Source organism: Xiphophorus couchianus, chromosome 5 (genome assembly GCF_001444195.1).
Source record: "Xiphophorus couchianus chromosome 5, X_couchianus-1.0, whole genome shotgun sequence".
Classification (NCBI taxonomy): Eukaryota; Metazoa; Chordata; class Actinopteri; order Cyprinodontiformes; family Poeciliidae; genus Xiphophorus; species Xiphophorus couchianus.
This window is the reverse complement of record NC_040232.1, coordinates 1,250,142-1,275,299: the sequence shown is the minus strand read 5'-3', so window position 1 is coordinate 1,275,299 and position 25,158 is coordinate 1,250,142. Positions and strand designations below refer to the sequence as shown.

Here is a 25,158-nt window from a genome sequence, read left to right as displayed (position 1 = left end):
TGGGAACATACTTTTAATACGTTTTATTTACTCCTTTATATTTGAGTTTTTATTTTATGTGCTTTACTAAGCACAATTATTGGCTGTAAATATGAAATTCTGAAACATATTTAGTAATTAGTATTAAACACTGCAGCTCCCAGAATTCACCGCGCAGAGCTGAGTCTGATGCGCTAAAACCGCACCTGCGCTGTCAGCGCGCGCAGGTAGAGTCAGACAAACCGGAAGTTGGAGCTTCGCCTTCGGAATAAAAGTCTGCTGTGAGGCGGCTGTTCAGGCTCGGAGGGTTCTGGAACACTCGGTTCGGTCCAGACTCTGGTTCTGATTCAGAAGCCTGGACTTCTTCCGAACCACCGACTCTTCCCACAATGCATCACTCCGACAGCTGTTTCAGGTAACAGATGTAGTCAGACCTGATCCGATTCTGGGTTCTAATGACCTTTTACCCAGTCAAAGTCCTGCTCGGTTCTGATAGGTTCTGTGGACTGGCTGGAGGTCCAGATGGTGGTGAGATCATGGACAGTTTCAGCTGCTTTTATTTTGAAGTTCCCACAGGAAGTCCCTGGCCCAGTGTTCCAGCCTGACTCGCTCAGCGGTTCCTGAGATTCCCGTTAGTATTCCCACTCTGCTCCTGTTTTTGGGTCCAGCGGCTCTCCGTGGCCTTCGGACCCGCCGCCGGTGCCTGTCGGGCGGCCTGCTCCAGCGGGACCTTTCGCTGCGGGCCGCGGTGCCGGTTCGGGGCTGCTGGTTCAGATTGGTTCTGTAATCTGCGGATTTGACGCTGAGCAGACGGCGGAGGGATTTTCTCTGATTCCAGCCTTCGCGGACTCATCAGTGGAATTAATCTTGTGTTCTGGTCGGGTTCGGATCCGCAGCTGATCCCTAGACCCGGTGGGCTGAACCGATCCGCATCACCGACCCAGGATCAGTTCAGAGAGCCGCTGGACTCTGCCAGGTTCACCCGGATCTTTAAAGGACCCGGTTCTGCGGGTTTGAACTGATTTTGATCCGAACTGGATTCAGATCAGATTAATAGCAGATATTGAAACAGCTGCGGTGCTGAACATCAGGAATAAAACATGATTCCTGTTTTCATCATCAATAAATACACAGAAATACTCTGATTCTTCCTCGATTCACGAACAGTTATCTACAGAATCGGATCATTTTATAGTTTTTTTTTTTTTTTTTTTTTAATATGAAGAAACTTTCCATCCAATCAGAAACAAGGAATCAGTTCACAGCAGGACCAGCTGAGGTTTGATCTTCTGGACTAGAAACCATGTTGGCGGCCATGATGGAGGCAGCCTGAAGGAACAATCTGCTTTTTATAGGACGATTTGCTGACCGTTGCTGCATTTGCTTCAATCAGGAGGCTGCAGAATGGCATTATGGGAAGTGTAGTTGGAGGTTGCTCAGTTAGCAGCACTGCAGAGAGGGACTAGTGCTCCCAGCATCCTTAGCAGCAGAGCGGGATGTCGGATAAAACGGCGCCGCGCTGCCAGCTGCGGCTGGAGTGGGTCCACGGATACCGGGGCCACCAGTGCCGGAACAACCTGTTCTACACGGCGGGGAAGGAGCTGGTCTACTTTGTGGCCGGGGTGGGCGTGGTCTACAACACCCGCGAGCACACCCAGAAGTTTTACCTGGGTCACAACGATGACATCATCAGGTGAGGGGCGGGGCCCAACGCAACCACGCCTAGATTAGTGCAGGACAGGCGGTTGGATGAATGGGTCAGAGTTCATCATCCATCCACATCCATCTGTTCATCCAACCATCCATGCATGTCAACCAGCCAATCAGACGCCAGCCTATGGGCTGATGCAGACCTGTGCTGGGCTGTGATTGGCTGCCGCATTTTCTATGTGAGCGGTGCGGCATAACATCTGCCTCTGATAGAACCAGAACACACGGTCAACAGGTCAGAAGGTCACTGCAGGGAGGGTTAGGCTAAAGGTGTAAAGAAATGTCCCCATAAGTTTAGGTGTGTGTGTGTGTGTGTGTGTGTGTGTGGGCGTGTGTGTGTGTGTGTGTGTGTTATGCCAGTGAACACACACTCTCTGTCCCTGTTGGAATCGGCGGACCGATCGGGTCACTGAAACGCCTCCACGCTGCCTCTAGTGGAGAGAAGATGAATTACTTGTCAGGACGTGGTTCTGTTCAGATAAACGTGGGTTTAGTGACTCGTTCTGTCCGCAGCCTGGCCATCCACCCGGATAAGATCCAGGTGGCGACGGGTCAGGTGGGGAAAGACCCGTACATCTGCATCTGGGACACCTACGCCATGCAGACCGTCTCTATCCTGAGGGACATCCACAGCCACGGAGTCGCCTGCCTTGCCTTTGACTCAGACGGACAGGTAAAGCCACGCCCCCTCTCCGTGATGGGCGGAGTCCAGAGGATGAATACTAATTATGACCGAAGCTGCCCTCAGGTCGCCTCACCTGTGGTTCATGTCTGTCGTCATAGCGACTGGCCTCAGTGGGACTGGACGCCAAGAACACGGTGTGCATCTGGGACTGGAGAAGAGGGCGGGTCGTCGCCATGGCAACCGGGCACTCGGACAGAGTAGGACCGAGGAAGTTTACAGGTTCTGGAAACCGTTGGGTGCGTAACCTCTGCTCTGCTCCTCCCACAGATCTTTGACGTGTGCTGGGATCCGTTCCAGACCAGCCGCCTGGTCAGCTGTGGAGTCAAACACATCAAGGTGAGACAGCGCCCCCACAGGGTCGCAGTGGATCTGCAGCTCACACGTCATGAATCATAACATCTTTCAGTGTTGATGAAAACTTCCAGAAGAGATTAAAGTGTTAAACCATTTTATTGGCTCTGACATGAATTGGACTAAACACCTGAGTTAGAGGTTAGACGTCTGTCTGCTGACAGATCTTCCTGCCGTTTCCTCTGGATTTGGTTAAATTGCCTTTAATTCCATGACTACCCTTCCACAACACTTTGTTGTCCTTCAGTCATTTTGTATCTAATCTGCTGCTCTGTTGAGGGACATTGTGAATCTGGAAGACCCGTCTGTGTCCAAGCTTTAACTTAACACTAGAATGGCTTGAGTTAGGCCATTTTGACATATACCTATTTCGGCTTAGATAGTCCAACTGGCCTGAAGGATTTTATCTAGCAGGTGCTTTTGTTCAGTAAATAGGGCCATTACCTTAGAAGTACCCTGTTAACGGCCTCAACGCATCTCACAGTTGCACAATTGTTCCTTAGACTTCGACTTCGACTTAGACTGACTTTGTTGTCATTTTCAATGCACAGGGTGAATACAGAACGAAATTTCGTTGCATACGGCTCAGGATAATGTTTGAGGTTCCAATGTTGTGAGTAAAATAAAATACAGTATAAAATATGAATATAAATCTAAATATAGAATATAAAGTGCAGGACTGACAGTAAAATAGAAGTTATTTAGCTCTGTACATGTGCAAGGTATAAAGTGGAGACCAGATTTTAAGTGCAGTCCAGTTAAGAGTTCAGCAGTCTGATGGCAAGTAGGAAAAAGCTGTTTCGGAACCAGGTGGACCTGCACCGGATGATGCAGAACCTCTTTCCAGAGGGCAGCAGGGAGAACAGTCCATGGTGGGGGTGTGAGGGGTCACTGATGATGTTTCGGCCTCAGGACACGCATCCTGCATCGATGGTTGACCTGACACTTCGCCCTTTTGCCTGAGCTGGGTGTGGAAGGTTGTTGCCGAAGCAGTTTCTCCTTGTGTGCCTTCTTCTCACTCACATGAGAGTTACCCAACTCTTTTGCAAGCTCAACCAGGAAGTCCACCCGTCTCTCCTGCACCCCAATGCATGCCTGATAAAGCACATGTGCATTCAGTGCTGCCATGTCAATCATGTTTGCCAGGTTTGCTGACCAGCTGTCACATAGTGATGGAACCTTGGTCACCCCCCGCAAGATTATGACTGAAATAAATGCCATTAGTTCTTGTGAACTAAATAGGTGAAGCAGTCACCTATTTATCCTCCACAGCACAAAAGGCTGCATGCAAATTTGCATGTGCAAAGTCTCCCAGATTTCTTTTGCTTACACTTTTTGCATGATTTTTTTGAGGTGGAGCAACACAATTAATTTGTTTAGTTTATTTCTAAACTGTCATTTTATACCCTCTTAGCTTTATTTCAAAGAGAAACATTACTAATTTCTTTTAGAAAACCCTTTGCATATTTCTTGAAACAGATTGTATGTTTTGCAAACTCTATGTACATTTGGCAAAATGACCTGGATAATGCAGCACAACATCATGGATCAGCTGCAAAAGGTCACATCTCTCCAAAAACACTTCATGTATGCTTCAAAACTAGACTGAAGAGCATTACCTACAGGAGATCTGATCTCCTGCAGGTATCATAGATACCCACCCCCAACATGGACTATTCACATTCCTACATTCTGGCCTGACGGTCAACGGCCACATTTACAATTGAAGAAGGGATGCTAATTTGAGCCATCAGAGTCGTCAGGGTGGACTCCGGCCTTTTGGCCCTGTTGAGCCGATATGGGAAGGACTCGAAAACCGTATCATCCTAGTTTAAATGTTACTTCAATGCTTTCTTGTGATGTTGCCTATTTTGTGAAGCGCACCGGTCCCTCCTGCAGTAAAACAGCTCCTCACCATGATGCTTCCCCTCCACTGGGATGATGTTCTCAGGCTTAAGTGCTTTCCAGTTTTCACGGCTTCTTCCTCGCTGAGTGGCCTCACAGCACACATTGGTACAGGACTTGTTTCTTTGGGGATAATGACTCTCTGTTAGCTTCAGCAGCATCTTCACAAGGTCCAACCGGTCCATCTCTGGGCCACAGAACCGGTCTCCTTCATGGCTGGCCATCTCCATGATGTTCATACTTGGATGTAACTTTTTGAACAGATAAACTTTGAACCTTCAACTCTCTGGACCCAATGAAGAACCAGACTGGGGAAGGTTCTGGTTCTGTTCCTGATATTTGGGCTGATTTTTTTTAATTTTCCATGATGTCACACAAGGAGGCAGAGACTTTCAGGCTGTTTCTCCACTTCATTCAGAAGTTGTAGGTCAACCAGTCAGAAGCTTAAAAACCCATGTCATCATCATCTGACCTTTAGCAGAGAGAACTCATTCTAGTAATTCCCACTGACCTGAACCAGGAACCATTTAGCCTGATTTAATGTCAGACAGACAGAATAAAAAGGTTTTGGCTAAGAACCAGTTATAGACTTCAGAACGGTCCGAATTCGACTAGAACCAATCCAGTTCATTCTAATTCAACCCAACTGGACTCCAGGACTTAACTGGAGTCCAGTTGAGTCCTGATGTTTGTGGTAAAATCCAGGTGATAACCAGATGCGAGTCAGTGCAGCAGGGAGGTCAATGGGTCCGACTGTGTTTGTGAGTTTGAGTATCTAAGGCAGGTTTCCGGTTCTGAAGGTGTTCTCTCCCCTGACTTCAGTTCTGGACTCTGTGTGGAAACGCTCTGACTCCGAAGCGAGGCATCTTTGGGAAGACGGGCGACCTACAGACCATCCTGTGTGTCTCTGCAGCCAAAGATGAGCTGACCTACTCTGGAGCTCTGAACGGAGACATCTACGTATGGAAAGGAATCACGCTGATCCGGACCGTCCAGGCTGCACATGGGGTGCCAACTAACACTCCAACATCTTTAGAGCAGAGCCAGCTTGTTTCTAAACGCTGAATTGTTTCGTGCTTCACCGTGCAGGCAGGAATCTTCAGCATGCACGCCTGTGAGGAAGGGTTCGCCACTGGAGGACGCGACGGCTGCATCAGACTGTGGGATGTGGACTTCAAACCAATCACCAAGATTGACTTGAGGGAGGCCGAGCAGGGCTACAAAGGTGTGGAGATGCTGTCACTTTATCCTGTGGTTGGTAGGGTTAGGGTCACCCGCTGAAATTTAGTCACAAATTTAGTCTGGGCCAGACTGACCCAGATGTCTGGGTCAGTCAGGCCAGATGTACTCAGGAACTACATGTACTTTGAGTACACTGGTTCCACATATATCCAAGGGCAGCCCCCGTCCTAGCGTCAGGTCAGTCCCACGGTACCCAGGTGTACCCAGGGACTGGTCTGGTTCCGGGTATAACCCAGCATTAGATTGGTTTCAATAACTGGTGTTTTCTTTTTCCAGGACTGTCAGTTCGCAGCGTTTGCTGGAAAGCAGACCGGATTCTGGCTGGGACTCAGGACAGTGAGATTTTTGAGGTGATGGTTCGCGACCGGGACAAGCCAGTTCTGCTGATGCAGGGTCACAGTGAGGGTGAGCTCTGGGCGCTGGACGTGCACCCCAAACAGCCAGTGGCTGTCACCGGGAGTGACGACCGCTCAGTCAGGTTGGTTTGAACTAAAACTCTCCACCGTTGTCTTCCCTTGTCTGATTTAACCCCATTTGGGTCTCATCTGTTCGTCTTATCTGTGTCAGGCTGTGGAGTCTACCAGACCACACTCTGCTGGCACGCTGTAACATGGAGGAGTCGGTTAGGAGTATGTCCTTCAATAATGACGGCTCCCAGCTCGCTCTTGGTATGAGGGACGGTTCGTTCACCGTGTTGCGAGTCAGGTGCTCTCACTCATTTGTCTCTAGAGTTACTGCTGCCTCACCAGCTTCATTAGCTGCAAAGGCAAGGTGGGTTTAATGGTTGGTAAAACCTCCTCCTCTGCAGGGACATGACCGAGGTTGTGCATATTAAGGACAGGAAGGAGGTCATCCATGAGCTGAAGTTCTCTCCAGATAGCTCCTTCTTGGCGGTAGGCTCTAACGACGGCTTGGTGGACATCTACGCCGTTGCTCAGCGCTTCAAGAAGGTGGGAGAGTGCAGCCGCTCCACCTCCTTCATCACCCATCTGGATTGGTCTGTCGACAGCCGCTTCTTGCAGACCAACGACGGCGCTGGCGAGCGGCTCTTCTACAGGATGCCAGGTTTGGATCTCAGAGTCCTAAGTGGTCAGGTATAGTTTAGAGAAGTCTGACAAATCTTGAACCCGGCAGATCGTTACAGCTGGTATAACATGTTTTAAAACCCTAGTTGCATCCCAGTTGTTTGAACCGAGGGTTGGTTTTGGGTGTGTGTGTTCTGGTCTTGCAGCAGGAAAACTCGTTCCTAAAGAAGAAGCAAAGGGGATCCACTGGATGACCTGGACCGGTACCATCGGGCCAGAGGTGAACGGAATCTGGCCCAAGTACTCCAATGTGACCAATATGAACTCAGTGCATGCCAACTACAGCAGTGCTGTGCTGGTGACCGGGGATGATCTGGGTCTCATCAAGCTCTTTAGATTCCCCTGCCTGAAGAAAGGTTTGTATCTTCCTTCAAACAGGAACATTTGGCAACTCAAGGTTTGACAGAGTTTTTAGACCTGGTTCTGATTTTTCTGGGCTATTTCCTGAATGAACACATGAGTTTCTAACAACTGCTTCCTGCCACAGGGGCCAAGTTTAAGAAGTACATCGGTCACTCTGCCCATGTGACCAATGTTCGCTGGTCTAATGACCTCCAGTGGGTCATCAGTACCGGTGGCGCCGACCACGCGGTCTTCCAATGGAGGTTCCTTCCTGAAGGTGTAATGAACGGTGTTCTGGAGCCGCTTCTTCAAGGTAGATTAAACCGTTATCTCTCCTATTGATCAAAGGATCCATGAAAGTTGAGTACACTGAGACCAAAAGGACCCGTCAGAACCACAGACAGAACCGTCTGTAGGATCTCAGCGCCCTGAAGGGAGCATGTTGTTATTTTCTGGTCTTGGTTTCTCAGAGGGGTACGCCGACTCCAACAGTGGTGAGTCAGATTCAGATGTGTCCGACGTTCCAGAGCTCGACTCGGACATCGAGCAGGAAGCTCAGACCAACTATGATCGCCAGGTGAGAAGAGAACAAACAGCGTTTACCTTTCTATGACTTGTCTATGTGTCTGACCCACCAGTTTCTGTCTCCAGGTGTACAAGGAGGATCTGCCACAGCTCAAGAAGAAGCTAATTGGTTCCTTGAAGAGACAGAAAGCACCAGAGGAGGGGCTTCGTCTACAGTTTGTTCACGGGTAAAAAAGTTTAAGCAGTCAAACATGTCAGTTCTATGCGAGCAAGGTTTATTGACCCTTTGCACCTGACATAACATTCTTCAGAAAGCGGCCCACTCCGCCATGATGGACAGCAAAACAATCTAGGCATGCTTTAACTCCTTTAAAGTTTGTCCAAACCATACAGTTGGCCGCCTAATATCACTTTTATTTTGCTGATTCACTGGTGAAATGGCCGTAAGGTGCTGAGCATTTTTCCTGAACAAACCGATAAGGACTCAAACCAAACTTGTCATGTCACTGTAAGCCTTTTGGCAAGGAAAGAAGATGGCGATGGATAGCAGCCATGAGTGAATACACCAGGTTGCCCTTGTTTGTAAACACTTTTTACAAGGTAAGAAGATTAACATTCATAAGTAACTAAAATTAGTTAGCTTAACTTGAACCAGTAGAAGACATGGCTAATCTGGCAAAAACAATTTGGGAAAACAATCAGTACTCCTGTTCCTCACTTCCAATCGCATGGCAGTGAAGGGCGCAACATGATTAGGTGACGTAGTTGCAAAGGGTCTACATGAGCTTCGGTCTACATGGGTCAGTGTTAGCCAACGATCTCTACCTCAGCTTAGATTAGAGGTCTTCAACTCCAGTAAGGAGAGCTAAGATCCTACAGCTTTCTGATGCAAACCTGAGTTCTCTCACCAGCAACCAGACCTGCAGCTCTGAAGGACTGGAGCTGGAACCAGATTTAGATCTTTTGAGCAAAATATAGAGACGTTCTCTTTGAAGTAACAGTTTGTTCATGTCCTCTCATCTTTCTGAGGCTTAAATCAGATACAACAGGTAATCTCTCTGCATTTGTGTTATTTTGCTGATTTAAACTCTATGATGAAGGGACTACAGGTAAACCAGACTCACCTGAACACCTTAGAGAGAGAAAAAGGTTGACTGGAGCTGATAATCCACAAAGTTTCCTTCATTAGCTCACATTTAGACCCACATTAAGAGCAGTTTTATGAACGCTAGCAGCTTTAATGAGCTGCTCATCACACCCACTGTGACTTCCTACTTCCTGTTGGCTGCAGGTACCGTGGCTTTGACTGTCGCAACAACCTGTTCTACACCCAGACGGGGGAGGTGGTGTTCCATGTGGCCGCAGTCGCTGTCGTCTACCACCGGGTGCAGCACAGTCAGCGCTTTTACCTCGGACACGACGACGACATCCTCAGCCTCGCCGTTCACCCTCTCAAAGACTACGTGGCATCTGCCCAGGTACACCCAACCAATCATAGAGCAGCTCGTTTTGGGACACGTTTTTAGGGTTTCTAATTGGCCGTCTCTGTCATTAGGTGGGCAGAGACCCAGCCATCCACATCTGGGACATCCAAACCTTGAAGTGCCTGTCTTTGGTCAAAGGTCACCACAGCAAAGGAATCTGTGCTCTGGACTTCACAGGTCAGTCAAATCTCCCCACAAACTCTTCCACCTCATCTGGAGTTCCTCCAATCAAACGTAGAGATCATATAATGTCCAGTAAACCGAACATTTCCATCCAGTGGGACAGGTCCTGACCGTCTCAACTAGTGAAAAGGTGAATGAAAACTTCTTCTGGTGTTGAAATGTGATGAAACAGAACAACCAATTCAGACTTTGTTTGAATTTTTTTAGCCTTAATGAATTTGGACATTAAGGCTAAAACATTTTCATCCAGAATTTACTGAAAAGATCTCCATGGACATGTCCATTCAGTGTTTGGAGGACATCTTTAGTTGGATCTTATTACTCAGTGAATAGCCAAGAATAAAACCAAACCATATGTCTTGGGGACCGTCAGGTTCCTGGTGGCACCATCACATGCAGTCCATGAAGGTGATGAACAGAACCAGCCAGCCGGCCCTAGAACTCCCAGTGTTCAGGTCATCCAGGTCCTGGGCGGTCTGTAGCCCAGCAGTCCTTGTCCATGAAACCTTCACCAGCAGGTGGCTTCAGTAACCTCACCTCCAGCTCCTGAACCAATCACAGCTCAGCTCTACTTTGAGGAGCATCATCCAGTGGTACCAGCCTGCAGTCTGTAGGGTTCCTCAGAGTTATCCTGGAGACCCTGGCTGGGACATCTGAAACCTCCTGCTGGTCCATCTCCAACCCTCATGTGTCCTTTTGTCTCTGTCTGTCCCAGCGGATGGAAAGAGTTTAGTCTCGGTGGGAATCGATGAGTTCCACTCCATTGTCATCTGGGATTGGAAGAAAGGAGAGAGGCTGGCTAAGGCCAGGTAAGCACACCTGGATCCAGGTCCGATGCAGACTGGGTCTAAAACCAGGGTACTACATAAACCTTAGCTGACCTTTACCTGTTGGCTACAGCAGTGAGAGGTAGAGTAGAGGTGGCTTCAGGTTACTGTCTAATCTGCTCCAGCATCAGGCCGGGTTGTCCCAGTCAGACAGACTGCAGATGGACATGTCTCTGCCTGACTGACCGAAGTCCTCCTGTGTCCTGCAGGGGCCACAAAGATAAAATCTTTGTGGTGAAGAGCAACCCTTTCAGGGTGGACAAGCTGGTTACTGTGGGAATCAAACACATCAAGTTCTGGCAGCACTCAGGTATGCTTCCTGCCTTCGCTTTAGAAAAGGTTCTGTCTGCAGGAGACAAAGACCTGAGAACCTGACACAAGGAGCTGGGATCCACTGTCTGTTCTCTCCAACTAGGAGGTGGTCTGACATTTAAACGGGGAATTTTTGGGAACCTTGGTAAGCAGGAAACCATGATGTCAGCATGTTATGGCCGGTCTGAGGACATGGTCTTCTCTGGAGCCACCAACGGAGACGTCTACATCTGGAAGGAAACGACCCTGATGAAGACCATCAAGGCTCACGACGGGCCCGTGTTTGCCATGTGCTCCCTGGACAAGGTCATCCATCCATCCATCCATCCACCCACCCACCCACCCATCCATCCATCCATCCATCCATCCATCCATCTCAGGTCTTCAGCGACCTGTTTCCTCAGATCTGGAACAAACTGCCTGAAAACCTGAGATGATCAGAACCTACCAGCTACTACCGTTTGTTTCGCTCATGGTTTTTATATCTGTATTTTACCATCTTCTTGTTTGATGCAAAGCTTTTCATAGATGAAGGTTTTTGTTCAAAAATGTGTCTGATGTCCCATAGAGACCCTTGGATTGTCTTACCATTTGAAAGGACCTAATAAATAAAGTCGTCTTGTGTTGCGTTCACTGTCAGGGTTTTGTGACCGGAGGAAAGGACGGCATTGTGGAGCTGTGGGACGACATGTTTGAGAGATGTCTGAAAACCTACGCCATCAAAAGGGCAGCTCTGTCCCCGTCCTCCAAAGGTGTCCTCTCTGGCGTCCACAGCTTCCCCTCCTGAGGATTTTCTGTTGGACTGACGATGTCGTCCTTCTGAGCAGGTCTGCTGCTGGAGGACAACCCGTCCATCAGAGCCATCACTCTGGGTCACGGTCACATCCTCCTCGGGACCAAGAACGGGGAAATCCTGGAGATAGACAAGAGCGGGCCGATGACGCTGCTGGTTCAGGTGAGACAAAAAGACTCTGGTCTGTCCAGCAGAATCGATCAGAACTCCAGGCCTATCCCTGGTGAGATCCAACATGTGCTGTTGGAAGGAGAGTTGTTTGACCTGTAGCAACCACCAGGCTCACCTGGGGAGGTATGTAGGCATCCAACACTTCCTTCCTGCTTCTGTCCTTCACTGGAACCGAGATGATCATCAGTCCTTCCTCCCTGATCCACTTCTTCTCAGGTATCTCACCTGTGTGTCTCACCTGTGGTACTTCTATGTTCAGGGTCACATGGAGGGGGACGTGTGGGGGTTGGCGGCCCATCCTCTACTTCCTGTCTGCGCCACCGTCAGTGATGACAAAACTCTGAGGATCTGGGAGCTGTCGACCAATCACAGGATGGTTGCTGTTCGTAAGCTGAAGAAAGGTGACACCTGTTCAGGTAAGCGTAGGTTTTATGCTCGTTTCAGTTGGCTAACCTGTATTCTGTGTCACCTGCCAGGTGGGCGGTGCTGCACCTTCTCTCCAGACGGTAAAGCTCTGGCAGTCGGTCTGAACGACGGCAGCTTCATGGTGGTGAACGCTGACACGCTGGAGGACATGGTGACCTTCCACCACCGCAGGGAGCTCATCTCAGACATCCGCTTCTCCTTAGGTACCTGAACTCACTGCACAGGTGTGACAGGTGTTGAAGCCGAGTCCCTAATGTGTCAGGGGTGTTTCACAGATGCAGGAAAGTATTTGGCTGTGGCATCCCATGATTCCTTTGTGGACATCTACAACATCCTGACCAGTAAGAGGGTTGGAATCTGTAAAGGAGCTGGAAGCTTCATCACCCACATCGACTGGGACTCCAGAGGTGGACTCACCTGTTTTAATTAACCTCAGATGTTGACATTTCCCTGGTCCTCACCTTTACCAGCTGTTCAAGGTCCCAACCTAACATCTCATTCTAATCTTTTCCCTACAGGTAAACTCCTCCAGGTGAATACCGGAGCTAAAGATCAGCTCTTCTTTGAGGCTCCACGAGGACGCAGACAGAACATCAGCGTCTCGGAGGTCAGAAAGCATGTTTCTCTGTTTTCTCAGAGGCGTTTGTTCCCTGAGGTCATAGTGCTGTTTCTGTGTCCAGTTTGAGAAGATGGACTGGGCCACTTGGACGTCCGTTCTGGGTCCCACCTGTGAAGGAATATGGCCGTCATTCAGCTTTGTGAACGCTGCTTCACTCACCAGAGACCAAAAACTTCTCGCCACAGGAGATGACTTTGGCTTCGTCAAACTGTTCAGCTTCCCGTCCCGGGTGAGTCCAGAGACAGAGTCCGAAGCTGGTTTCCCTGAAGGATCTCTGTTCATCTCCTCAGTCTCTTCTCCCAGGGTCAGTTTGCTAAGTTTAAGAAGTACGTGGGTCACAGCACCAATGTGACGAACGTGCGCTGGTCCAATGATGATGCAGTGCTTCTGTCTGTGGGCGGAGCTGACACGGCGCTGATGATCTGGACCAGAGAGCCGCCGGGCCACAAGGAAAGCAAAGCCGTGGACAGCGAGGAGTCTGACGATGACCCTGAGGAGGACGGAGGTAACATCAGAGCAGGAAGGAGGTCGTAGTGAACGTCTGGCTGGTTGGTTGGGGGGCTCTCAGATTGATTTGAGTTTTAGAGATGCAGTTGTAGCCGCCACTAGCTAAAAAGCTAGTTGTGCTAACCCTAAAGACCTAATCACAAACATTAGTTGTGCTATTGCTAAGCGCTACAGCAACATGGTATTTAGGTGAATCCAACTTCAAGCATGTTTTACCCACCATGCATCAATAACACCTGTGCTACATCATAGCATAGCGCCCACAATAGGGTCGTATCTGTCATTACACACCAGGAAGTGATTCTTTGGAACAGGCCTTTCACTTATCATCTCCGTTTTATGGTTGAGTTTTGCTATCTCACATTTTCAAAATTAGCCCAAGTGCTAAAGCAAATGAAAATCCAGCTCTTCTATTAGCACATTAGCGGATGTGTGGATGTGTGTCCACCACTGCAAAGATGTTTTCTGAGAATGGTAAAGTTCTGGTCAAGGACAACCCCAACCTTCAGCCCCCAGGCCAAGGCACCGCCATCCAGAGTGAGTAGAATGGTCTGAGAAACAGCAATTGGTGAATTTCTGTTTTTTTAGGGTACGACAGTGATGTGGCTCGGGAAAAGGTGGTGGACTATGTCACTAAGATCTACTCAGCAAGCATCAGGAACATGACAGGAACCAAGCCCCACCTGCAGCACAGAGAGCTTCCTCTGGAGGACAGGTAACCTGAAGGCCTCATTAGGCCTCCTGATGAGTTCAGGTGCAGTTTGTTGTTAACGCTGCTCTTCCTGTTCAGGCCTCCAGTGAGCCGTGCCGTGCCGCTGCCCGACAAACTGCTGAAGGACAACGTGACTAAGAAGAGGAAAGCGGTGGAGGTCGGCACATGGCATCTGCTTGATAACGTCCAACGCGTCCTGACCTCGGCTCTAACTGCTGTCTGCGTCTGTTAGGAGCTGCTGCTGGAACACGTCTTCGGCTACCGAGGCTTCGACTGCCGCAACAACCTGCACTACCTCAACGACGGCGCCGACATCGTCTTCCACACCGCCGCTGCTGTCGTCATCCAGAATCTGTCTGCCGGTGTGTAGAACCGTCAGTTATCGTCAGTCAATGTTGCTCATGAGGTCACTTTTCCTGCTTCCTGTCCTGACAGGAACTCAGAGTTTCTACCTGGAACATACAGATGACATTCTCTGTCTGACGGTCAACCAGCACCCAAAGTACCAGAACATCATCGCCACTGGACAGATCGGTAAGTGTGAGACTGCAAACCTTCACATCACCTTCAGGTGGTCTTACCTGCCTCTCAGGTAGCAGTAGCGTAGCAGAGAAGGTTCTGGTTCATGATCATGATAAGATCACTGGCTCTCAGAAAGTAGGAGTGCTAAGTAGAACATCTAAAAGAACCTTTTCAGTAAACCCCACAACCACCTGAACCACCTGAATAAAAGTATGAATGAACTTGTTTGGAGCAGTGATGTTTTCTGGTTTTATGTCACAGTCTGGTAAAATATCTCAGGTAGGGATGCCTCACACATGATGTAATTCAAAAGGATGATGAATATCTGTTAAAAATATTACTTTCAGTATCAAGGAAAACCATCACAAAATTATGGTATAGACAAGACCCCCCTGCAGTGGAGCAGTGGCTGAGCATTGTGGAAGAGATTTTCGTAATGGAGAAAATCACGTATAGACTAAGACTGCAGGAAGACAAGTTTGTTGTTAAATGGGAAAAATGGAGCGACTACAGACGCAAGGAGAATGCCATTGTTGTATCCAGCTAAATATGGACACGGCTGTCCAACATTGTATATGAAGTTGAATGTATTGATACCTCTCCACTGTATGTGTTCAGAAATGTTCAATAAAAAATAAGTATTAAAAAAATATATATATCTCAGCTAATTTCATTTTGTTCTGAAGCAGCTCAAGTGTCATTAAGAAAGTTGCTTCAGATCTTGTCCTATCAGGTAGGGTTCTCTAAGATCCAGTTCATTTAGGTCAGATCATTTCAGCTCAGATTCTTACAGGTCAGGTTCTTATTGGTTGAGTACTTTGAGGTCAAGTTCTTTCAGGTCGGGTCCGTTCTGGTGGAAAGCTCATTGGTAGGTCCCACAGGATCATCCATGGAGTGAAGGTTGCCAGGTGAACCAAGCTCAGTAAAGGTGTAGGACCTGCTGGCTCTAAGAAGAATAATCTGCATCTATGGAAGAGTTCAGTCTTCATTTGAAGCTGCAGGAGTGGAGAACCAACTGAACATAAACTGGGGGCTTGTCCGGGATTCTGTCTTGGACAAGCTCCCAGTTTCTGCTACGACCCGGCTTTCCTGCAGGTCCGGTGAGGCTGCAGAGCAGTGTAAGGGCACCAGAGGGAGCCAGGTGTGTGGTAGCTGCTCCATGTTGTAGTCAGACTGCAGGTCGTTAGCTCCTCTGCACATTGCTTTCATGCATGACTGGCTGCTTTTGGTCCATCACACCTTTCCTTCTCTTCCACTGCTTCCTCATTGTCACCGTCTCTCCTCGCCACCAGGTGACATCTCTGAGCTGCCAGGTAAGGCTGAATCTACCTTTCTCACCGTGCTCATCATCATTCACACATGATTCTGTTTGCTCTGCTGTGTCATCTGCTGTCGGTGCGTAGAGACCGAGGTGTCCGGTGAGTATCAGTGGTCAGGATCTGGGTCGAGTCTGACCCATGTCTGTTCTGTCCTAGACTAGATCTGCTCTCATGTGGGCTCAGAAAACACTCGCTGCAGAACCTGCAGGTGAAGGAAGCTGGCCGCTTGTTGTTTCCGGTGTCATCAGGCAGAAAAGTGACACATCAAGTCTTTTCTTTGTGATTCCAGACTGAAAGAAAAATGGTTCCCAGTTTTTATTCTGACAGTAATAGAATAATTTCTTTCAAAGGAATTAATTATTCTGATATTCTGATCAGATTAGATTCTGCTTTAGATGGGTCACGGTTCCGAATGTTAACGTTTCAGTAGCAGGAGAGGTGTTCCCCCTGGAGGTTTACCGGGATTCTGGTTTTTACTGAGTTCTCCTGGTTCTGATCCTGGTTCTGGTAAAGATTAAGATTTTTCTAAAGGGTTCTGGTTTCACCATCGGTTTGACCCGATAAGTGACAGAACCTGACCAGAACCAGGTTCTGTAATGAGTGTTTTCATCAGAATGATGGTGACAGACAGGAAGTAGCGCCCCCTGCCAGCTTGTGGCAGTAGCACACCTGGTCGGATTGTTCCCCATGTAGAACTGACCGATGGTTGGATTGGTTCTGTTTCTGCCCCGTTTGGACCGGGTTCTGTCAGATGAACTGAATGATTTATCTGTTGATGGTTCTGATCTGAATGAACATTTCCTCTTCCTGTTTGCAGTTTAACTGTTAGTGACGATTTTATTGCATCTGTCCTGTTAACCCTAGCTTTGCCTCTGGCGTTCTCTCCACCTGAACTGCTGGGTCCTTCCCACTGTACCTCCCACTGTCCCCACTCTGTCCCTCCCACTGTCCCCACTCTGTTGGGTAGATTTGGATCCTGCCTTGCTTTCTGGCTACGGTGCTGATCAACATTCCTGTTCTCTTCTGGGGCAGAACCATCTTCTACGTTTGGACATTCAGACGCTAATGGTGGTTAGCTACTGCTGCCTTGGGGTAGTCTGACAGAGGCAAAGCATTGACACCACCTGCTGGTGGGGCGGGGCTTGAACCAGCAACCTACGGGTTACAGGACAAACTCCTGGCCCCTGAGCCACCGTCAGAAGTTACTGTAGTAACCGTGAAGCGTCCCAGTAGCGCTGTGCAGAGGCTACAGCCCTCGACTCGGTTGCCCTGAGTTAGATTCCTGGTCTCAAGCCATTTGCTGCATATCTTCCCTGTTCTCTCCTCCCTATGTCCAGTTACGGTTCAATAAAGCCACTAGAGACTAAAAAAGGGATTCAAAATAAACAAGTGGCACAATGTTGAGAAATAAGATCGGGTTGCGAGAATCAAGATCGAAAGCATTCTGCTACGTACCACGCGCTAGAAGGAAGTGACATGAGCCAAACAAACCTGGATCACCTCAAACTCCTAGTGGTTGGGTCATTACTTGCTGGTATCAATATCCTGTGAACTGAAAACTTTGATTGTTAATGTTCCACAATTAGAAGATAATCAGAAGGTCCAGTACAGAATGATCTGTTCTTTAACTAACAGATAATTTTTTTAGAGCTACAAGGAAGTTTATGTCTCGCTGGGACTCCTAGATTGTGTGGTTTCTTGACTCCAGCACAATTTCTGTGACTCTAGATCCAGTGTTTTACAGACTCTGACTTTGGTTCTCTGTTTCTGGTGTCTTCTCACAGGTCTTGCTCCATCCATCCATGTGTGGGATGCAATGACCAAGCAGACTCTTTCCATCCTGCGGTGTTCCCATGCTAAAGGCGTAGGTTATGTCAACTTTAGCGCAACAGGGAAGTTACTGCTGTCAGTGGGGGTGGAACCTGAACATACCATCACAGTGTGGAGATGGCAAGAAGGTAAGTTATGAAGGTAGAAACATGGAAGCATCTCTCTGCTGTCAAGGACCAGCAGACTCACTCTTATTTGACATTTAAACATCTGAAAACTCAGAACTGCAGTAAGAATCCTGCCAAAGCATCTGTTGAAGTAGAGAAGAAACGTTACCTGTTTTGCTTTTGCTGCATCTGAAGTGCGCACAACCTGACCCTTTACCTCCATGACAGGCACCAAGGTGACCAGTAAAGGCGGTCACGCTGAACGGATCTTTGTGGTCGAGTTTAGACCCGACTCAGACACTCAGTTTGTGTCGGTGGGAATCAAACACATCAAGTTCTGGATGCTGGTTGGTGGTTCCCTCATGTATAAGAAAGGTGTGATTGGCTCGGTGGAGGATGGCCGCATGCAGACCATGCTGTCTGTCGCCTTTGGTGCTGTAAGTCCTAGTTATATGTAGTCCATTTATGTCTACCAAGTTTTAGTTTTATTGTAAATCAATGTTTTCCTCCTAGAATAATCTGACGTTCACTGGTGCAATAAACGGAGACGTGTATGTCTGGAGGGACCACTTCCTGGTCCGAGTAGTGGCGAAGGCGCACAGCGGTCCCGTCTTCACCATGTACACCACGCTGAGGGACGGACTCATCGTCACTGGAGGGAAGGAAAGGCCGTAAGGAACTGAACTCACCTTCAGAGCTGTAGTCAGGGGTTAGTCAGGGTACTAAGACTTTCCCAGTCAGAAGGTTATCATAATGTTGTTTTACACATCTCTATCAGTGTGGAGATGTTCTTGTTTCATTAAATCTGGTCTTTTAACAAGACCCCTGACTATCATCGATGTTCTGCAGATACTTTAGAAGAAAGAAACACCTCTGAAAACCTAAAACTGGTCCGGTTTCTCTGTATCCTCATTGTTCTGGGATCCCATTGGCTCTGTGTTTATCAGTGTAGGATATGAAGACCAGATCCTTTATTCAGAAAGACTTACTCTGTCTCCAGAGGAGTAGGTTGTGTACTCCATCAGGGTGTTTGTTTCACAGGACCAAAGAGGGGGGAGCTGTGAAGCTTTGGGACCAGGAAATGAAGCGCTGCAGAGCCTTTCAGCTGGAGACCGGTCAGCCAGTCGAGAACGTTCGATCTGTCTGCAGAGGGAAGGTAAGGCCCACAGTCTGCTCCTGACCTGCAGGCAATGTTAAGAATGTATGGACAGTTTCTTCATCGTCTAAGTGTCCATGCTTTTAGACAAGAGCTAGAGAGGCCTTTCTCTCTTGCTCACAGTGAAGGCGGACTCTTTTTCCCTCTGCTCCCTCCCTCCTCATCTTCTCCCTGCTTGCTCTGTTTTTGTGTTGCTTTTTTGAAGCCTTTCTTTGCACGTCCTCCAAATCTACAAAGTATGGATCTGGTCAGCTGCTCTCTCAATGCAATTCCTCAAATTTTCTTGAGGAGAAGACTGGGCACAGGAGAGCCCTCCTGTCCTACAGGGACACACCCAGAGGGATACATCCTGGGTTTATTCATGACAACAGGATTCCTGTTTGGAGTTGGCGGATACCTGGCATGTCGACAAATTTGTGACGGATTGGGCCGACTAGCGAACACTCAGACTGAGATGCTGTGGGACAGAGATGCAAGTTGGATGTGATTCTTGCTGAGACTCGCAGTCCAGCTGCAGACTAAAACTCTCTAGCAGGAAGGAATCGATCCTGGAGAAGTTGCTAGTTTCGGTTCAGTGGAACGGCCGCACTAATTTGGATGATTGGAATTAACAGGGATGTATCGGTGAGACTTTAGGGCAGATTAAAATTTGAAATCTACCCAACATAAAGCTCTCTGTATCTGAACTGGCTCCCCTGTGTTGGCCTCGGCTGGCTGGATATCTCAAATCTCCTGGTAGACATGTGAACATGATGCTCCTGCTCTCCTCACTCCCTTCTGAAATCATCCATGTGACTGTGGAGCAGAGCGCTCCCAAGGACTTGCTCCTAGATAACACCATCATATCCGACTGTTGCCTGGGAGACCGAGCTGCATGGTTTCATGGTCATACACATGCAGCACACAAACACAGCAAACAGATACACTCTGTGATGCTGGCCTTATGTCTGAGCCTTATCTTGCTATACGTGCCATATCCTTCCCAATGTTGTCATTTCATTCTACTAATTCTTATTAGTTAGAACAAATTTAAGATCCAGGAAAATTCCTATTAGTTTATAAATTACAGACTACTTATTCTTATTCTTATTAAACATGGGGAACCAATATATAGTTTTTGCCTTTTGGTTTGTTATTTTGTTTGTATTTCCTTCTAATTCATGTAAAGCACTTTGAACTGCCTTGTTGCTGAAAATCTGCTATATAGATAAAATTACCTTACCTTGCGATGCTCAATCCAAGGTCCTAATCTTCTGTAACATCTAATCCTTTCTGCCTCTGTTTGCTGCAGGGTAAGATTCTGGTGGGAACCAAAGACGGGGAGATCATAGAGGTTGGAGAGAAGAATGCTGCTTCCAACACCATGATCAATGGTCACACTAAGGGAGGAATCTGGGGTTTAGCAACGCATCCTTTCAAAGACGTCTTCATCTCTGCTAGTGATGATGGGACCATACGCATCTGGGACCTGGCTGACAAGGTACTTACCTCCAGGGTCCAGTCTAGCCTTCAGATTTCCTGCAGTCCAAACTTTAATTTGTTTCTGCTTAAGAAACTCCTGAACAAGGTGAGTTTGGGACACCCTGCCAAGTGCACATGCTACAGCCCCAATGCGGAGATGGTTTCCATCGGCATGGAGAATGGCGAGTTCATCGTGCTGCTGGTCAACTCCCTCACCGTCTGGGGCAAAAAGAGAGACCGCAGTGTCTCCATCCAGGACATCCGGTAAGTAAGGCAGTGCATTAGAGCTGAACTCCTCTTTGTGGTGTCTGTGAAAATCTGACGGTTGTCGTGGTCCAGGTTCAGTCCAGATAACCGGTTCCTGGCAGTGGGTTCAGTAGAAAGTGCTGTAGATTTCTATGATCTGACTCTCGGCCCGTCACTCAACCGAATCGGTTACTGTAAGGACATCCCCGGCTTCGTTATCCACATCGACTTCTCTGCTGACAGCAAACACATCCAGGTGATCTGGGTTCAAGGTTTGGGTGTTTGACTGATCTCTGTAGACTCTAACAGTTCACATGTTTGCCTTGTTGTCAGGTGTCCACCAGCACCTACACTCGTCAGGTCCATGAAGTCCCCTCAGGGAAGATCGTCACAGAGCTGAATGTCATTGAACGCATCACCTGGGCGACCTGGACCAGGTAAGACTGACGCCGAGGTTGGGAAACGTGAGATTTGGTGGGTTAGTAACAGTTCTATCCATCTGGTGCCTGTAGTTAAGCTTGATGTCTGATTTGGTCCTGGTCCAAACCTGAAGGTTCTCCATGACTTTCCCTGAAGGTAATGACAGACTTCGGTTGGATAACTCTTATAGGCTCGCTGAGGAGCCAATGAGAAGCCAGGCTTCATGTTGCTTTGAAGGCAGCAGAAAAACAAAGTTCTCAACAGAAAAATAACAACATTCATCGTCCTGTGAAACCAGATCAGCTCCTCCCCCTGACGCAGGTAGCGCCCTGAGATTCCACCAACACCAGAAACAAAATCTACAAAGCCCAGTCCTCTTCGGCTTCCCCATTGGACAAATCAGGTCAAATTCGGACAGAAGGGGGACAAACGAACCTTTTCCTGTTGCACTGCAGTACCAGTATCTACCAGCAGAGGGCAGCAGCCCGTAGCTTTAAGTTGGCTGCAGTTCTCCTTCTGTTTCTGGTTCTGTAGAACTGGACCGGACCTTTAAGACTCGTCCCGGTGATTATTCTGGACATCTTTATGACAAATCAAAACTGGTCCAGTAGAACCTGAGCCTGAACCCACACTGGATCAGTAGAACCTGACAGGCCCGGTCCGGCTGTCGGGAACAGAACCGAGGCGCTTCCCATGTGGGCTTGGTACAGGCAGCTCTGAAATCCTCACTCAGTCCGAACGTCTTCCATTACGGAACCAGGATCCAGTTCTGGTCGTGTTTAAGAATCACAAAAGGAATTATGGGAAAATTCTGAGGTGAATTATTTATTTGTCTGAAAGTCAAACCGTCAGGTTACTTGTTAGCCTTGGTTGTTGTTTCCATGACAACAGGTGCTGGTTTCCTGTAATTCTGGACCAACATGGCTGCTGGAGAAGTCCAAGGCGTGCCTGAGTTCTGGGTTCTGACTGGTTCTGGGTTTCTCTTGTTTCTCCAGCATCTTTGGCGACGAAGTTCTGGGCGTTTGGCCGCGAAACGCCGACAAGGCTGACGTCACCTGCGCCTGCGTTTCCCACGCCGGCCTCAGCCTGGTGACCGGAGACGACTTCGGCCTCGTCAAGCTCTTCGATTTCCCCTGCCCGGAAAAATTTGTAAGAGACAGAGTCTGACCGGAACGTGTTCCGGACCCGGCAGAACCGGGTCAACCCGTCACCCCTGTCCTCTCTCTGGCTGTCCCTCCAGGCGAAGCACAAGCGCTACTTCGGCCACTCGGCTCACGTCACCAACGTCCGCTTCTCCTGCGACGACAAATACGTCATCAGCGCCGGAGGCAGCGACTGCAGGTCAGAACCGGGTCCGAACTAATAAGATTCAAAAAGTGTCTAAAGATTCTCCATAGATGTTATCCTGTTAGTAGTAAAATATTTCAATATCACCCTAATGTAGACCCTCTATGTTCATTTTGTCACAACTCAGAGGAAACCATCATCACTGCTCTGATGTTCAAATATTTTAATTGGAAATAGACGTTTAATTTAAGACTATATTATGTGGCTTTTTCTGTTTAAACGCTGCAAAAATAAAGTCTTTGTTATAAACTTAATATTCATTTTAGTATCCACAGCTGCAAACCCAAACTGAAGGCGTTTTGTGCCCATGTTTCTTCATATTTGTATTCTCTGAAGTTTCAAAGATCGTCTGCAACAATCTGCTGGATTTGACCTTTTCCTGTTGGACTCTTTGCTTTTACCTTCCTTAAGCCTCATCCTTCTTTTAGTTACTATTTATGTAACTTGTTTTACATATTATTGTAAAAAAAAAAAAAAAGGTCAGAACCAGAACCAGAACCAGAACCAGCTCCGCTGTCTATAAAGGCAGAAATTGATCAGCAGGTTTTTGTTTCTGCTCCATTTTTCCATAAATTCTGCCTTTTATTTTCTCAGTGTTTAAGCAGCTGGTTTAGGTTTATAACCAGTTAGAACCATTTCATAACATTATTGGTAAATCATTATTTAATTTGCCAATCAAAGGGGCTTTAAGCTGCCATATAAAAGCGTCATGATGGTTTAAACTCTTAAATCTCCCCCCGGAAAATCCAATGGAAAAACGTCACGCGGGTTAATGGGTTAATAATATCCATCCATCCATTTTCTGTTCACCCTTGTCCCTAATGGGGTCGGGAGGGTTGCTGGTGCCCATCTCCAGCTACGTTCCAGGCGGGAGGCGGGGTTCACCCTGGACAGGTCGCCAGTCTGTCGCAGGGCAACACAGAGACATACAGGACACACAACCATTCGCACACACACTCACACCTAGGGAGAATTTAGAGAGACCAATTAACCTAACAGTCATGTTTTTGGACTGTGGGAGGAAGCCGGAGTACCAGGAGAGAACCCACGCATGCACAGGGAGAACATGCAAACTCCATGCAGAAAGACCCCGGCCGGGAATCGAACCCAGGACCTTCTTGCTGCAAGGCAACTGTGCAGCCCAGAACCAGAACCAGATAAAAGCGTTCTGGTTCTAAAAGCGTTAATAATAATAGATTCATAATAATAACTGATTATAACCTGGAAACAGAAACACGCCGTGATCCGAGTGTCACTGAATAGGATCATTTTTGGTTTAATAGTAAAAAATAATTTTTTATTAGAATTTTAACTTATTTTTTTATAAAGATGGAAAATTTAATTAAATGTTACAATTTAGAAAACTGTAATGAAATGTTCATAACTAAAACTGAATGTTGAGGCTGGTCACCATGGCGACTGCTGTGGCTGCAGGATGAAACATCTGGATCTCTTTTCTTCTTCTTCTCTGCAGCCTGTTGGTGTGGCGATGCCAGTGAGTCCTCCTCTTCCTCTGATGAAGGCCCCCGGACCTCCAGGCCTGTGATTGGCTGAAAGGGACGACCCTGTGTGTGTTTCAGGTTTATTGTTCTCTGTAGATCCGTGGAGAAACGTCTGATCTCCACCTGTAGCTGTCATGTGACGTGTTTTGGTGTCAGTTTGTGCCTTTTTTAAAATCTCTGACCAAACATTTGATACAGATTTATTTTACTGGTGGTGCTATAATCTTTTAGGGCTTTTACATGTGGATGTTGTTGTGTTTGTGTCATGTGATGATGAAGATGAAGATGATGATGAAGTTCACTAAAAAAGAGGAAGATGGATCGGTGTTTGATCCCGGCCGTTAAAACCTGAGATCATCTGTAGAAACCAGTAAAGATTTCTACCTCTGAGAACAGCTGTGGGGAACAGGTGCAGGTGGCGCTTCCAGCCACACGGTGGTGCTGTTTCCTCCCTCTGGTCGAAATGCTGCCTGAACATTTAAAGGGAATAAACTCTGAATCTGAAAATGTGAAGAACCAAAGTTCTGATCCAACACGGCCTCATGTAGCGCTGTTGAAGTCCAGCTCCGATTGGGTCAGAACCGAGTCCGGTTCCGATTTCAACCTGGAAGAGTCTCTGTGGTTCAACCCGGGCTGAGCTGAAGAACCATCTGGACCTTTGTGGCTCCTGAGTGATTGCTTCCCGGTTCAGAAGAACCGAGTCTGAACCGGGTCTGAACCGGGACAGAACCTTTTAATCAAAATAAATAAATCTGTCACATGAGAGCACAACATGAGCGTTTCTGTTGTTTTATTGAATGATTTGATGGTGGCCATGTTTGGGTCCATTTTCAGAACCAGTTCCTCCCAGTTCAGTAAAACAAGTCCAGACAAGGACCAGTTCAGGAATCACCATGGTAACCGTGTTGTTTGGACTGGTCCAGGCATCCAGGATGATGAAACTCTGAATTTGGCCTGCAGTTCAGCCCAGATCGTTTTCCTCAGCGGTTTGGTAACTCCTGCTTTTAAAGCCGGGCCAAACAGGCGCTGAGCGGGTCGGACATGGACTCGGAACCGAGGAGCTCCAGGATCTCAGCCAGTTTAGATCCGTCTTGGCGAACTGGACAGGCAGCTTCCTTTTGATTAAATAGGCCAAATCAATAATAAGGCTATTTAAAAAGGCAAAGTTAATTATTCACAGGTTTGATCAATCTTTTTGATAAATACATTTTAATCTTGTTATTTGGTTAGAGGTCAGTTACTCTGTTCTGAACTCAGTTCATGTTTCATTCTTTCCTTTTCCTGAACAGTTCAGTTCAGTTCAGTTTCCTTCTTATTGTTTCTGCTGCTTCCCTTTTCTGTCTGTGTTTATTTCTAATTTTAACTGTGTGTCTTTAAATGTTAGAGGTTT

General features: G+C 47.7%; 1 protein-coding gene across 3 annotated transcripts; it reads left to right on the top strand.

Moving 5' to 3' along the window:
• Positions 1–230: 230 nt before the first annotated feature.
• LOC114144523 (echinoderm microtubule-associated protein-like 6) lies at positions 231–24,541 on the top strand. Of its 3 annotated transcripts, XM_028017447.1 has the most exons (43): positions 231–394; positions 2,203–2,362; positions 2,473–2,571; positions 2,642–2,710; positions 5,453–5,638; positions 5,720–5,855; positions 6,149–6,350; positions 6,440–6,577; positions 6,681–6,937; positions 7,104–7,313; positions 7,445–7,612; positions 7,770–7,876; positions 7,951–8,051; positions 9,116–9,302; positions 9,380–9,485; positions 10,207–10,300; positions 10,528–10,628; positions 10,734–10,936; positions 11,271–11,382; positions 11,458–11,585; positions 11,854–11,995; positions 12,071–12,223; positions 12,296–12,427; positions 12,539–12,627; positions 12,701–12,868; positions 12,943–13,144; positions 13,735–13,861; positions 13,937–14,015; positions 14,091–14,220; positions 14,294–14,392; positions 15,673–15,693; positions 15,784–15,798; positions 17,484–17,657; positions 17,865–18,073; positions 18,150–18,307; positions 18,678–18,792; positions 20,084–20,272; positions 20,345–20,517; positions 20,593–20,755; positions 20,833–20,936; positions 21,915–22,068; positions 22,160–22,260; positions 23,741–24,541. In XM_028017447.1, the coding sequence occupies exons 1-43, from the start codon at positions 369–371 to the stop codon at positions 23,763–23,765; spliced, it is 5,712 nt and encodes a 1,903-aa protein (XP_027873248.1). In that variant the 5' UTR covers positions 231–368; the 3' UTR covers positions 23,766–24,541. The 3 variants fall into 3 exon arrangements, with proteins under 3 accessions (XP_027873248.1, XP_027873245.1, XP_027873247.1); XM_028017444.1 differs by lacking the exon at positions 231–394 and adding an exon at positions 460–1,672 and having other exon boundaries at positions 11,854–12,223; XM_028017446.1 differs by lacking the exons at positions 231–394; positions 15,673–15,693; positions 15,784–15,798 and adding an exon at positions 462–1,672.
• The last annotated feature ends 617 nt before the right edge of the window (positions 24,542–25,158 follow it).